We start from the raw sequence: 15,202 nt of genomic DNA, 5'->3' as shown, positions 1-15,202 counted from the left end.
CTGATTTCTCAACAGAAACTTTGCAGGCCAGAAGGAATTGGCAGGAAGTATTCAAAGTGATGAAAATCAAGGAACTACAACCAAGACTCCAATACCCAGCAAGGCTATCATTTAAAATTGAAAGACAGATAAAAAGCTGCCCAAACTTGCAAAAGCTAAAGGAAGTCATTACCACCAAACCAGTATTACAAGAGATGTTAAAGGGACTTTTTTAAGAAGAAGAAGGGAGCAAAAGAACATTAGTATAAATAATAAAATGATAATAACTATGTACCTATTAATAATCACTTTCAATGTAAATGGATTAAGTGTTCCAATAAAAAAATATAGGGTAGCTGAATGGATAAGAAAACAAGATCCATACATATGCTGTATAAGAGACCCACTTCAGATAGAAAGACGCACACAGACTCAAAGTAAAGGGATGGAAAAAGGTATGTCATGCAAATGGAAACAAACAAACAAACAGCTGGGGTAACAATATTTACACAAACCAAAATAGACTTTAAATCACAGGCTATAATAAGAGACAAAGAAAGACATTTCATCATGATAAAAGGATCAATCCAACAAGAGGGTATAACCCTTGTAAACATTTATGCACCCAACATAGGGGCACCTAAATACCTAAAGGAACAAGAATTAGAACACCAAACATAGATCAAAGTGAGTAGAAGGAAGGAAATAATAAATATCAGAGCAGAAATAAATGAAATAGAGTCCAAAAAATAATACAAAACATTAATGAAACCAAGAGCTTGTTCTTTTAAAAGATAAACAAAATTGATAAACTTTTAACCAGACTCATCAAGAGACAAAGAGAGAGGACCCAATCAATAAAATCAGACATGAAAGAGAAGTGACAACTGACACCACAGAAACACCAATCTTTATAAGAAAATGCTACAAACAATTATGTGCCAACAAATTCAACAATCTGGAAAAAATGGATAAATTCTTAGAAACATACAATCTTCCAAGGGTGAATCAAGAAGAAACAGAAAATATGAACAGATCAATTACAACTAATGAAATCTAATCAGTAATCAAAAAACTTCCTGCAAGCGACAGTCTTGGACCAGATGGCTTCACAGGTGAATTTTACCACACATTAAAAGAAAAAGAATGCCTATCTTTCTCAAGCTATTCCACAAAATTTGAGAATGGAAGGCTCCCAACCTTATTTTACAAGGTTAACTTTACCCTGTTTCCAAAGCCAGATGAAGAAATTACAAGAAAAATAAATCATAAGCTGATATCCCTGATGAGCATAGATGCAAAAATTCTCAACAAAATATCAGCAAACTGAGTTCAGCAATACATTAAAATATCATACATCATGATCAAGTGGGATTTATTCCTGGGATGCAAGTTTGGATCAATATCCGTAAATCAGTTAATGATTTATGTAGTGATACACCACATAAACAAAATGAAAGATAAAAATCATATGATCTTATCAATAGATGCAGAAAAAACATTTCACAAAATCCAGCATCATTTATGATAAAAACTCTCAGTGGGAATCGAGGGAATATACTTCAACATAATGAAGGCAATATATGACAAACCCAGAGCTAACATCATATGCAATGGTGAAAAGTTCAAAACATTTTTCTTAAGATCAGGAACAAGACAAAGAAGTTCACTTTCACCACCTTTATTCAAAATAATATTGGAAATCCTAGCCACAGAAATCAGACAAGAAAAAAAATATAAGTCATCCAATTTAGAAAAGAGTTAAAACTGTCATATTTGCAGCCAGCATGATACTATATATAAAAAACCCACAAAATTCTACCAAAAAAAACTATTAGAACTAATAAATGAATTCAGCAAAGTAGCAGGATACAAAATTTACATTCAGAAATCAGTTGCATTTCTACACATCAATAACAAATTGTGTGAAAGAGATATTAAGAAAACAATCCCATTTAAAATTGCTTCAAAAATAAAAAAGAAATCAAGTACCTAGGAATAAATTTAACCAATGGGGTAAAAGACCTGTACTTAAAAATACCATAAGCCACTGAAAAAAAGAAATTGAAGAAGATACAGATAAATGGAAGCAGACACCGTGTTTATGGATAAGAAGGATTAACGTTATTAAAATATCCATACAACAGAAAGTCATCTATAGATTCAATGCAATCCCTATCAAAATATGAATGGCATTTTTCACAGAACTAGAACAAGCAATAATAAAATTTATATGGAACCATAAAAGACCCTGAATAGCCACAGGAATCTTCAGAAAAAAGAACAAAGTTGTAGGTATCGCAATACCTGATATCAAATTATACTACAAGGCCATAGTAATCAAAACAACATGGTATTGGCATAAAAACAGACACATAGATCAGTGGAACGAATAGAGACCCCAGAAATAAACCCACAGCTGTATGGGCAATTAATCTATGACAGAGGAAGCAAGAATATATAACAGGGTTAAGACAGTCTATTCAATAAATGGTGTTGGAAAAACTGGACAGATACATGCAAAAAAGTCAAACTAGACCACCTTCTTACACCATATACAAGAATATACTCAAAATGGATGAGTTAAATGTAAGATCTGAAATCATAAAACTCCTGGAAGAAAACATAGGCAATAAATTCTCTGATATTGCTTATAGTAATATTTTAATATGTTGGTTTAGTCAAGGGTAACAAAAGAAAAAATAAACAAATGGAACTACATGTAACTAAAAAGTTTCTGCACAACAAAGGAAAGCATCAACAAAACAGAAAAACAACCTACTGAATGTGAGAAGATATTGACCAATGATACATCTAGTAATGGGTTAACATCCAAAATTTATAAAGAACTTATACAGCTTAACATAAAAAACTTAACAATCCAATTAAAAAATGGGCAGAGGACCTGAATAGACATTTCTCCAAGGAGAATATACACAGAGACAATAGACATATGAAAATGTGCTCAATGTCACTAATCATTAGAGAAATGCAAATTAAAACCACAATGTGATATCACCTCACCCCTGTCAGAATGGCTATCATCAATAAATAAAAAAACAAGTTTTAGTGAGGATGTGGAGAAAATAAAATCCTCGTGCACTGTTGGTGAGATTGCAAATTGGCACAGCCACTATGGAAAACAGTTTGGAGCTTCCTGAAAAAAATTAAAAAAATAAAACTACCTTTTGACCCAGCATTTCTACTTCTGGGTATTTATCCAAAACAATCCAAAACACTAATTTGTAAAGATGTATGCACCCCTATGTTCACTGCAGCACATTAAAATAGCCAAGAGATGGAAACAAATTAAGTGCTCATCAGTAAATGATGGGTAAAGAAGTGGTACATATACACAATGGAATATCACTCAGCCATGAAAAAGAATGAAATCTTGCCATTTGCGACAACATGGATTGACCTAGAAAATATTATGCTAAGTGAAATAAATCAGAAAGAGAGAGAGATATACCATGTGATTTCACTTACATGTGGAATCTAAAGAACAAATAAATAAATGAACAAACAAAAGAGAAACAGACTCATAAATGCAGGGAACAAATTGATGGTTGCCAGAGGGGAGGGGGATTTGGGCCTGGTTGAAAAAGTGAAGGGATTAAGAAGTACAAGTTGGTAGATACAATATAGTCATGGGGATATAAAGTAAAGTATAGGGAATATAGTCAATAATATAGTAATAACTATGTATAGTGCAAGGTTGGTACTAGACTAGTCAGGGGTATCATTTCCTAGATTATATAAATGTTTAACTACTATGCTGCACACCTGATACTAATATAAATAATACTGAATGTCAACTGTAATTGAAAAAAATTTTTAAAAGGGGGAAATGGTGAACAGGAATAAGAGGTTTTAATTTCCAGGTATAAAATAAATAAGTCATGCGGATGTAATGTGCAGCATAGGGAATATAGTCAATAATATTATGATAGATTGATTGGTACAGTGTCAGATGGTTGCTGGACTTATTTATCATGGTGATCACTTTTTTTTTTTTCATTTTAAAGAGTTTTATTACAGGGTGTTAATGTTCAGGACACTTCAGAGCACCTTATACTTCTAACAGATTTTTGGTACCTGGTTTTAATGTGTTACTCGAGTATTTTTCACATACTGGCTTGCAGGCAAAAGTACTACTTAATGATGGTTTAGGAGATGTTAACTTGATTAAACAGTTTATCCTTAATAACCTGAGACATCAATCCATGGATAACTTCTATGGTAGTTTTACAGCGTCTCGTGTAGCTTTGGCAAGTTTGTCTTCTGACTTTCGGTCATGTGTCTCTAAACCCAACATGAAACTCCCCCGTCCCAGCTGGGCTTCTGACTGTTCTAATTTTTCAGACAAATCAAAGACCTGACCAGTGGTATAGTCTGCGTTAGTAAGCAAACTAGAGGAACTCAGTGTATTCACCCAGTATTTATTCCACAAAAGTTCAAGCAATTTGCGATCCAAAGAGGATTTGAAATATGAGACTTCTAAGGCATAATATTGTTTGCAGTGTACACCAAAGTCTTCTATTTTGTTAAGTGGGATAGTCTGATACTCAGAAGGTCCTTCATCAGGAGGTTTGTAGCCCTTTGGGTATGTCCTGAAGGCTCCAAGATTCACTTTCCCTGCAGATATTGTTCTTGTTGGGTCAATCACCACGGCTACGAATGGTTCCTGGAACTGCTGATTGAGCATCTGAGTACTGACATCACTCCCAGAGAGCCAGCAGCCATAGCCAGGGTGGCTATGGTACCAGCCAATTGCATTTTCAAGGCGGCCAACCTGCTTGGCATTTTCTATATATGCGGCCATATACTCATAGGCAGCAACCTGAGCATTTACTCGGGTTTCAGTGCCCTCTACAGGCAAAGCAAAACTGTCCATAATGATCATGGTTTCACCGTCCACCTTTCCCAGCATCAAGCCCGTCACTTCCAGGTTGCCTCCTGATCTGGCGTGCATCACCATTTTCAGGAGAGCCAACGCTGAGATTTTGCAATACTTAAAGTAATGGTGGTCCTTAGTCCAGGGCTTCGCCGCCAGGATTTCTTGCTGCTGTTTCTTGCCGTATTTATAGATTTCATCGATACTCTGGGCTTCTTGCATGTTGTTGGCCAATTCCCAGGTTTTCTGGGCCATACCACTCCCGGATGCCGCCATCGCCGAGGAACCAGACAAGTCGTCGCCTCCACAATCAAGACGCAACTTCACCTTGCTAGGTTTCTGGGTGTGGGCCTCCGACCCTCCCCACCAAAGATGCAAACCCGTACTACCCTGTCGAGGCAGCCATGACACCTCGGTGATCACTTCTTTAGGTATATAAATGTTAAGTAACTATGGTGTACACCTGAAACTAATATACTACTGTATGTTAGCTATATTTTACTAAAAATCTTTAAAAAAAAGAATTTCAGAATTCTGAAGATATCAGCTAAGGGAGAAAAAGTAATTGTTCTATCTTTGCTCACAAAGGTATACTTTACCAAATTCTTGTAAGTTACAAAGCTTAAAAGAAAAGAGCAAAAGTTTTCCTTATATCTGGAAAACAATACATTAAAAACCAGCATTGTTTAAACAAAAAGTTATAAAAAATTATAATCAGTCTCATCAGTTAATTCTGTCTTGTGTTAATTAATTATTTTTTCTGCTTGATCTTTAAATTAGTAGTTTTATAAATTGTTCAACTTCTTCTTTAGTTTGGATATTCTTACCCAGTTCAATGGTAAAAATTTAAAGTTACCAGAAACCTGTTTTCTAGAGTACATGTCAGAGTCTTTTCTATGAATCTTCCTGAAAACAAAGTGATTTTGGATCATAACTGCTTTCAAAAGCTTTCCACAAAGCATTAGAGTAAAATAATAACTATCCTTGAATGGCAAAATATTAAAATGGCTATGATGAAAGAGCTGATGAGAGTTCACTTGATAAGAAAATTTAGTTGTTTCTATGGTACACAACATTTTAACATAATAACTGGATAACAAAAATACTGACAGATTTCTATGAATTTCATATAATTTCTGAAATGCTTTTATTAGTAACATATCAATACACACATCACCTAAAATGTTTACCATCACTTCTTATTTGAAGATGTTTTCTATGTAATTTAGCATACCATATAACTCTAATTACTTATTAAGGTGAGAGACAAATTCTTTGAGATTTTACAGGGACCCTCTGAGAGATCTCAGAGATAGTTCCAGGTCAAAAAGACTCAATTTAAAATTTGATTATTAGGAACTTGTCAAAAAAGTCAAAAGATTTCACCACGATTAAACATGACCTTGGTTATTTACTTAACCAAAGTGACAGTAAAATATATTAAAGGCAAACACAAAAGGTTATATTGTTTTGAACAAAACTTAGCTCTTTTAATATTGAGATAACTTGTTTTCTTAAGTAATCAAAGACGTGATGAAAATAACATAAAGCACAGGAAATTATTTTGATAAGACACAGAATATCAGTGTTCTAGGCAGATTAATTAAAAGGTAAAGAAAAAAATCTGTTCACAATTTCTTTTTAAGAGCAGACCAATAATCCAAGAAAACTGTCATTTTAACAAACGGAGAGAATAAAATTCTACTTTTGCTCCAGTGTATTTTTTTAAAGATTTTTATTAAAATGTAGCTCACATACAATATTATCTCAGTTTCAGGTGTATGCCATAGTTATTCAACATTCATATACCTAAAAAAGTGATCACCATGATAAATCCAGCAACCATCTGATACAGTACCATGCTATCACAATACGAGGTCTGACAATCACGTTCATGAACTCATCCTAGAAAAAGTGCTACATATCTCATTGCTGAATATCACTAAGGTCACTTTCAAAGTACTCCCCTTGGGAAGCTATGCACTGATGCCAGAGCCTAGTCCAACCTTCAAAGCAATTTTGGAACTCTTTTTCTGGAAGGGTCATCAGAACTGTCTTTGTATTACCCTTGATGTCCTGAATGTCATAAAAATGTCTTCCTTTCAATATTTCCTTTATCTTTGGGTAAAGGAAGAAGTCAATGGGAACCAGATGAGGTGAATAGGGCGTGTTTTCTAATACAGTTATTTGTTTACTGGCTAAAAACTCCCTTACAGACAGTGCCCAGTGAGCTCATGCATTGTTGTGATGCAAGAGTCATGAATTGTTGGTGAAAAGTTCAGGTCGTTTTCATCTAACTTTTTCATGTAGCCTTTTCAGCACTTCCAAATAGTCAACTTGGTTAATTGTTTGCCCAGTTGGTACAAATTCATAATGAATAATCCCTCTGATATATAATATCCCTCAAAAAAGTTTGGCAATATCATTTTGACTCTTGATTTGGACTGATGGTACGTTTTTGGTCATGGAGAATTGGCTGACTTCCATTGTGCATTTTGAGGCTTTGTTTTAGGGTCGTATGGGTACATCCATATTTCATCACCAGCGATAACATGGCCCAAAACATTGTCTTGCCTCTCCAAAAGGTCTTGGCAAACTTTGACTCTCCTTTCCTTTTGTTCATTGGTGAGCTCCTTCAGGGCCATTTTTGCACACACCTTTCTCATGCCAAGATTTTCAGTTAAGATTTTCCTAACTGTTTCTCTATCAATGGTTACTTGGTCTGCTATGCTTCTCACAGTGAGCTGACGATTCTGACAGCCAATTTGATGAATTTTTGCAATGTTTCATTAGTTCTGCTTGTTACTAGCAACCCTGACCTCTCTTCATCAGTGATGCATTCTCTTCCCTCAGAAAAAATGTTCAATCCATTTGTACAGTGCTGTTATCTTCATGGCATTATCCCATAAACTTGGACTAACATGTCCCTGATTTCACTTCCACTCTTACCAAGTTTAATAAGAAATTTAATATTTGTTTGTTACTCTAATTGAACCTCAGACATTCTCATGACAGCACACAAAATCGTGCAACAACAATAATGAAGGCCACTCAGCAAGACACCGCCACATGTTGACACAAATACAGCTATGAGACACTGATTGTGGGGACAGAGCCAGGAGTGCAGTTTCCAGGCTCTCGGCCTCACGCAGAAAGGTGCTGGCTCAGGTAGTAAATGGCCATCAACTGATTGGATGACCATCAGCTGTGGCTGGTTGGCCGTCAGCTGTAACCAGTGAGCCATTGGCCTCTAATATAACTGCTGTGGATACGCTAGCAGCAAATGGGGGCTAGCAAGAAGATGGTGGCTGAGTTAGCAAGCGTGGATTGCAGTTAACACAGTGGAATGAGGGTTGAGGATTGCAGAGAAATGAACAGCAGGTTGCAGACAGTGTGGCTCCTTCTTCCTGTGTCTCCAACCCAGTTGCCAGCGAGACTATAGTGTTATGACTCCCTTATCTATGGCTCCGTGGGTGTTCCTTTTTAGCCTCACCATATCCTGTGTTCTTATGTGGGGAGCTGGACTAGAGACTCCGCAGGTCACCCCGCATGACAACATTTCATTTGTATGCTGTACAAATATGACTTATTTGTTTTATGTCTAAAATGGGAACCTCTAATTCCCCTTCACCTCCTCCCCTTTACATTTTCAATTACATTCGACATTCAATATTATTCTATATTAGTTTCAGGTGTACAGCATAGTGGTTAGATACTTACGTAATTTAAGAAGCAATCCTGCTGACTACTCTAGTACCCACCTGACACTACACATAGTTATTACCATATGTCGTGGAGGGTGTCAGGCGGTGTCTCTGGTCCTGTTCCCCACATAAGAACGCAGGACATAGTGAGGCCAAAAAGGAACACCCACGGAGCCATAGATAGGGTAATTATACCACTATAGTCTTGCTGAAGGCTGGGTTGGAGAAACAGGAAAAGGAGCCACACGATCTGCAACCCTCACTCCGCCGCTTGCAGGCTCAGCCACCATCTTCTTGCTAGCCCCTATTTGCTGCTAGCGTAGCCACGGCAGTTATATTAGTGGCCAATGTCTCACTGGTTACAGCTGACGGCCAACCAGCCACAGCTGATGGCTATCCAATCAGTTGATGGCCATTTACTACCTGAGCCAGCACCTTTCCACGTGAGGCCAAGAGCCTGGAAACTGCACTCCTGCCTCTGTCCCCGCACCATATCATTGACTATATTACCTGTGCTTTACTTTACTTTGCCATGACTATTTTGTAACTACCAATTTGTACTTCTTAACACTTTCACCTTTTCACCCTGCCCCCCAACTTTCTCCCATCTGTCACCCCAACAAATCTAGAACGCATCTGACACCATACACAGTTATTACAATATTAGTGACTATATCCCTTATGCTATACCCTACATACTCATAACTACTTTGTAACCACCAATTTGTACTTCTTACTCCCTTCCCCTTCTCTTACCCACACCCCAACCTCCCTCCCATCTGGCACCCATCAAAATGTTTTCTGTACCTATGATATTGTTTGTTTTGTTTGTTAATTTTGTTCTTAGATTCCACATATAAGTGAAATCACATTTGTCATGCGGGACGGCCTGCGGAGTCTGCAGGGTCTCTGGTCCCACTCCCCACATAAGAACGCAGGACATGGTGAGGCCAAAAAGGAACACCCACAGAGACATAGGTAGGGGAGTCACACCACTATACTCTCGTTGGCGGCTGGGTTGGAGACACAGGAAACAGGAGCCACACAATTCTCAACCCTCACTGCACCGCTTGCAGGCTCAGCCACCATCTCCTTGCTAGCCCCCATTTTTTGCTATCCTAGCCACGGCAGTTATATTAGTGCCCAATGGCTCACTGATTACAGCTGACGGTCAACTAGCCACAGCTGATGTCCATTTGATCACAGTCGATGGCCATTTACTACCTGAGCCAGCACCTTTCTATGTGAGGCCGAGAGCCTGGAAACTGGTCTTTGGGGCTCTGTCCCCACAACATTGCATCTGTCTTTCTCTGTCAGATATACTCCACTCAGCACAACACCCTCCAGGTTCATCCATACTGCCGCAAATGGCAAGAACCCATTCCCCTCCATGACTCAGCAATTTTGCATTTTATATATATATATATATATATATATATATATATATATATATATATATATATATATTTTGTGGGGACAGAGGCCCAAAAAGCAGTTTCCAGGCTCTCGGCCTCACATAGAAAGGTGCTGGCTCAGGTAGTAAATGGCCATCGACTGTGATCAAATGGCCAGCAGCTGTGGCTAGTTGGCCGTCAGCTGTAACCAGTGAGCCATTAGCCATAAATATAACTGCCGTGGCTAGGCTAGTAGCAAAAAAGAAAAAAGGGGGAGCTAGCAAGAAGATGGTGGCTGAGTCTGCAAGCGGTACAGTGAGGGTTGAGAATTGTGTTGCTCCTGGTTCCTGTGTCTCCAACCCAGCCGCCAGTGAGAGTACAGTGGTATGACTCCCCTACCTATGACTCCGTGGGTGTTCCTTTTTGGCCTAGCCATATCCTGCGTTTTTGTGTGGGGAGTGGGACCAGAGACCCCGCCGGACGCCCCGCACGACATATATATATATATATCACCTCCTCTTTATCCATTTTTCCATTGACGGACACCCAGGTTGCCTCCACATCTTGGCCATTGTAAACAACGTTTTAATGAACGTTGGATTCACATGTCCCCTAGAAGTAGCGTTTTGAGTTTCTTTGGATAGATATCCTCTGAAATGGGATTACTGGGTCCCTCATTGTCTCTTTTTATAGGCTTTATTAAAGTGTATTTTGTCTGGCATAACTATTGCTACCAGAGCTTTTTTTTTTTTTTCCTCCATTTTCATGAAATATCTTTTTCCATCCCTTTACTTTCTGTCTGTGTGTGTCTTTCGATCTGAAGTGAGTCTCTTGTAGGCAGTATATGTAAGGCTTTTCTTTTCTCATCCGTTCATCCCTCCTATGTCTTTTAATTGGAGCATTTAATCCACTTACATTGAAAGTAGTTGTTGATAGATATGTAGCTATTGCCATTTTATTATTCATAATTTTGATTTTTTTTCCATCTTAAAGAGGTCCTTCTAACATTTCTTGTAATACTGGTTTGGCATTAACAAACTCCTCTAGCTTTTTCTTGCCTGGGAAGCTTTTAATCTGTCCTTCGATTTTAAATGATAGCCTTGATGGGTAGAGTAGTCTTGTTTGTAGGTCCTTTCTTTCCATCCCATTGAATATTTCCTGTCAATCCTTTCTAATCTGCAAAGTTTCTGTTGAGAAATCAGCTGACAGTCTTATGGGAATTCCCTTATAAGTGACTAGTTGCCTTTCTCTTGCTGCTCTTAGGATTCTCTGTTTGTCTTTAAGCTTTTCCATTTTAATTATATTGTGTCTAGGTGTGGGCCTGTTTAGGTTCATTGTGTTTGGGATTCTCTGCACTCCTTGGACTTATATTTCTATTTCCTTCACCAGGTTAGGAAAGCTTTCAGTCATTGTTTCTTCAAATAGGTTCTTAATCTCTTGCTTTCTCTCTTCTCCCTCTGGTTCCTCTATCATGTGAATGTTGTTCCACTTGATGTTGTCCCAGAGGTCTCTTAAACTATCCTCATTTTTTTTTGGATTTGTTTTTGTTTTCACTACTCTAATTGGATGTTTTCTGCAACCTTGTATTCCAAATCGCTGATTCAATCCTCTGTTTCATCTAGTCTGCTGGTGATTCTTTCTAGTACATTCTTCATTTCAGTTATTGTATTCTTCTCTTCTGACTGGTTCTTTTTTTATCATTTCTATGCCCTTTATTATGCTTTCAATCTCTTTGTTGAAGTTCTCATTAAGTTCCTGGAGCATCCTTATAACCATTGATTTGAACTCTGTCTCTGGTAAGTTACTTGCCTCCATTTTGTTTAGTTCTTTTTCTGGATTTTTCTCCTGTTTTTTTCATTTGGATGTATTTTTTTGTTTCCTCATTTTGTTGCCTCTCTGTGTTTGTTTTTATGTATTAGGCAGATCTGCTATGTCTTCCAGTCTTGGTTGGGTGGCCTTATGTAGTACGTATACTGTGGTGCCCAATGGTCTTCCTGGGCACCTAAACCAGATGCTCCAGGAGTGTCCCTTGTGTGGGTTATGTGTGCCCTCCTCTTATAGTTGAGCCTTGGTTGCTATTGGCACATCAGTAGGTGAGATTGACACTCAGGCTGACTGGCTGTGGGTTTTCTTCCACGTCCACAGCTTATGGGCTGCTGTGTGAGGGGCTTACACCACTGAGTGGGATTCACCCCAGTGGTCTCTGGTGCCTGTTAGGATTACCCTTTGTGTGTTCTCCTTATGGGGGTAATAGGACAGAAATCTGCTCTGGTCTGAAGCCAAACACCAAGTATGTTGATTTGGGAGCCTCTTCGGAGGGGCTCTGGTGGTGGCCCAAGTCACCTACAGCCTATGACTGGCTAGGGACTACCTTGCAGGCACTATAAATTGAGCCATATTTATTCTCTGCATTTATTAACCTGGAGGCATATGGGTGAGGACTTGCTGTGAACTGAGGTCAGCTGTCACTAGTATCCAGCCTGCAGTAACTCCACAGAAAGCCAAGTCACCCAGAGGTTGGCTGCCACCTGCCAGTTCCCTTAAGGTTCAGCCGCAGTTAAAACCTTGTATGGTACACAAGTTGGGTGAGGCAGGGTCTCAGCTAGTCACTAAAGTTGGAAGAACTGTGGTTACCAGGTTAATGTAAATTCTGGTGTGCTGCCAATGTTGAACTTGAAGAGACTCAGCAAAAGTCTCAGAGCACACCAAGGACAGTCGTTCCCTGCTTGGAGCCTGCCAGACTCTGGTAGTTTTCCAAGAAAGAGTGCAATGTGGGCAAGGCTAGCTGCTCAGGAGAAAGCATGAGTTGGGTAGGATGGTGTTCCATCTGAGTCAGCTAGGCAAAGCAGTGGAGCTCACCAGGCCAATCAGGTTCAGATTTGGCCTATGGGGAGAGGGCTCAACACAGACAAGATGGTGCCACCTGCTGGCTTCATGTAAGGAGGACCCCTTGCCACGAAAATGTCGACTATCCTTCAGTCTTCCCCTGGAAGCCACATACCTCAGTCTGCTCCCCATATGTCTCCAAGGCCCCCCAAGTGACTGTCCCTCTGTCAGAGCCCAAGGTGAGTGTCTGCGAGTGAGTGAGTGAGTCTGTGCGCAGGCTATTTAAAAGATTGTCTGGGATTCTTGCAACCTTCTGTCCCACAGGAATGGTCAGAATCCCCTCTGTTTTTCACAGCCTAATATCATGGGGGCTCCTCTTCTCTGCACCAGTACTCTGGGCTGGGGAGCCTGGTGTGGGAGGCTGGGGTCCCTCACTTCTCCAGGGTGAACCTCTACAGCCTGATTCTCAACTACTACATGGCGGTTTGGGTCCCATTTTGTGTGTGCCCCTCCTACTAGTCTCAATGTTGCTTCTTTATATTTTTAGTTATAAGACTTCTGTTCAGCTAGACTTCAGATGGTTCTCCAGGTTGATTGTTCTATAATTTAGTTATAATTTTAATATGTTCATGGAAGGGTGCAGGCACAGTGTTTACTCCGCCATCTTGGATCTCTATCACTCCAATGTATTTTTGAAATCAAGGCTTATTAAGAAAACAAAAAAAATAACAAATAAATCTATTCAATCCTAGCAGCTTTACCATACATGCAATTCCTTTTTCATAAACCTTTACATTTTTAAATTAGGTTTTTAGCTTCTGTCCTACTCTTTTATTCTTCTATTCTACTTTAGGACAACCAGTGATTCTAATTGAGGACAAAAGTACTCTCTTTTTTCCTTAACAAAAACTTGTCCACACCTTTCCTTATCAAAAACACATTTTACTTTCCTTGCAGGCAGAGTTTTTGTTATTCTTTTGCTCTTATTATTCTTGTTAGTTTCATTTACATGTATGGTTAGAACTTTAAGCATTAGTAACCTTTACTTTCAGTGAAAACCAAGCAGTGACCAATTGTGGACTGTCTGCCACATAATATCATTCTGTAGAAAATACATGAATACATCATTTCATAATTTCTAGAGACATGTCACTTTCCTCATAATACAATTTCTCATGTTTATTAACAAATTCAAACTCAAACATATTTAGCTTCTTGGTACCATATAACAAGTTAAAAGTAAACAGACATGTTCAGAAATTAATGTTTCAATTTTTTTCATTTGAAAATGATCTATATAGGTAATGAAAACCCATCATTTAGCTTAATTTAGCATCATTTTAAAGTTTCAAATTATGAAAAATACTTTTGAAACTATATAGACATTATAAAACACAATTATTATTGAAGTTTATTTATAAACTCTTATCCTATTTACATCTTTTTAATTCACCTGTTCTTAGCAATTATACTTGAATTACTTCTGAAAATTTTGTGAGACATTAAACAAACCTAACCACCATCTTAAGTTATTTCACTTGTTGACAAATCAGGCAAGCATCAAAAGCAGGAAAGAAAATCGGAAACAAAGAACCTGCAAAGTTAAACATAGATTCTATCTTCTCTAAATCCCTTTTTCTTTTTTTCAGTGTCATGCTTGATACACATTAAAAAATGTGTTTTTATTGTGCATTTTCTTCTTCAGGTGGATTTATGATTTTATAATTATAATCATAAATACATAGTAGAGATACCATAACCTAATTTTAGTAGTAAACTTATGTAGGGGAAAAATTGTATATCTGAATTATATTTAATTCTGACAACTCTGAGGACATGTCTGTTTCTACTTTACCAACAATTTTGAAACTAGCTTTATTTACTAAAGATTATTTTAGATTCTCTGAACTTAACCAAACCAACAACAAACAATTGAGTTCATTTTTATATTAGAATTTTAGGAATAGTTAAATCTACAGGTGTTCATTTTTGTCTAAGTCAATCGGAACAGAACTTTAAAAGTAATTTTATAAATTAATTTGGTAATACTATTCTGAGGTAGAAAGATACCATGTTTTTATAACATAGATTGACTGGGGCTGTATCATATAGCAAAAAAAAAAAAAAAAAAAATGTTTTTCAGTAAAATGTCCCAGAGTCATTTTACTGGTTGAGATAAAAATCATCTCTGAACTTTATTAGATGACCCCCTATGGAAACTTCCTTTTTCACTCCGAAGGATTTGTTGTCCTATGAGGGTGGAGTTTAAAGTAGAAAGTGTTGCTCTGGTATCAACTGGAATATATCGTTTTCTCATGAATTTTAATTTTAGTTTCGCCTTGGTTGTTTAAGGGAATTGCTGGCAATAGTTTAATGGAGAACCCCTTGGAGTCCCGTCAACT

At 37.9% G+C, this 15,202-nt stretch overlaps 1 protein-coding gene across 1 annotated transcript; it reads right to left on the bottom strand.

Annotated features, from left to right (window-relative positions):
* Positions 1–3,985: 3,985 nt before the first annotated feature.
* Positions 3,986–5,281, bottom strand: LOC117024854 (COP9 signalosome complex subunit 5-like). Its single transcript, XM_033110459.1, has one exon. The coding sequence runs from the start codon at positions 5,150–5,152 to the stop codon at positions 4,217–4,219; it is 936 nt and encodes a 311-aa protein (XP_032966350.1). The 5' UTR covers positions 5,153–5,281; the 3' UTR covers positions 3,986–4,216.
* Positions 5,282–15,202: the final 9,921 nt, after the last annotated feature.

Source organism: Rhinolophus ferrumequinum, chromosome X, assembly GCF_004115265.2.
Source record: "Rhinolophus ferrumequinum isolate MPI-CBG mRhiFer1 chromosome X, mRhiFer1_v1.p, whole genome shotgun sequence".
Lineage (NCBI taxonomy): Eukaryota > Metazoa > Chordata > Mammalia > Chiroptera > Rhinolophidae > Rhinolophus > Rhinolophus ferrumequinum.
The sequence above is the reverse complement of the archived record's forward strand: the minus strand, read 5'-3'. Positions and strand labels throughout refer to the sequence as shown.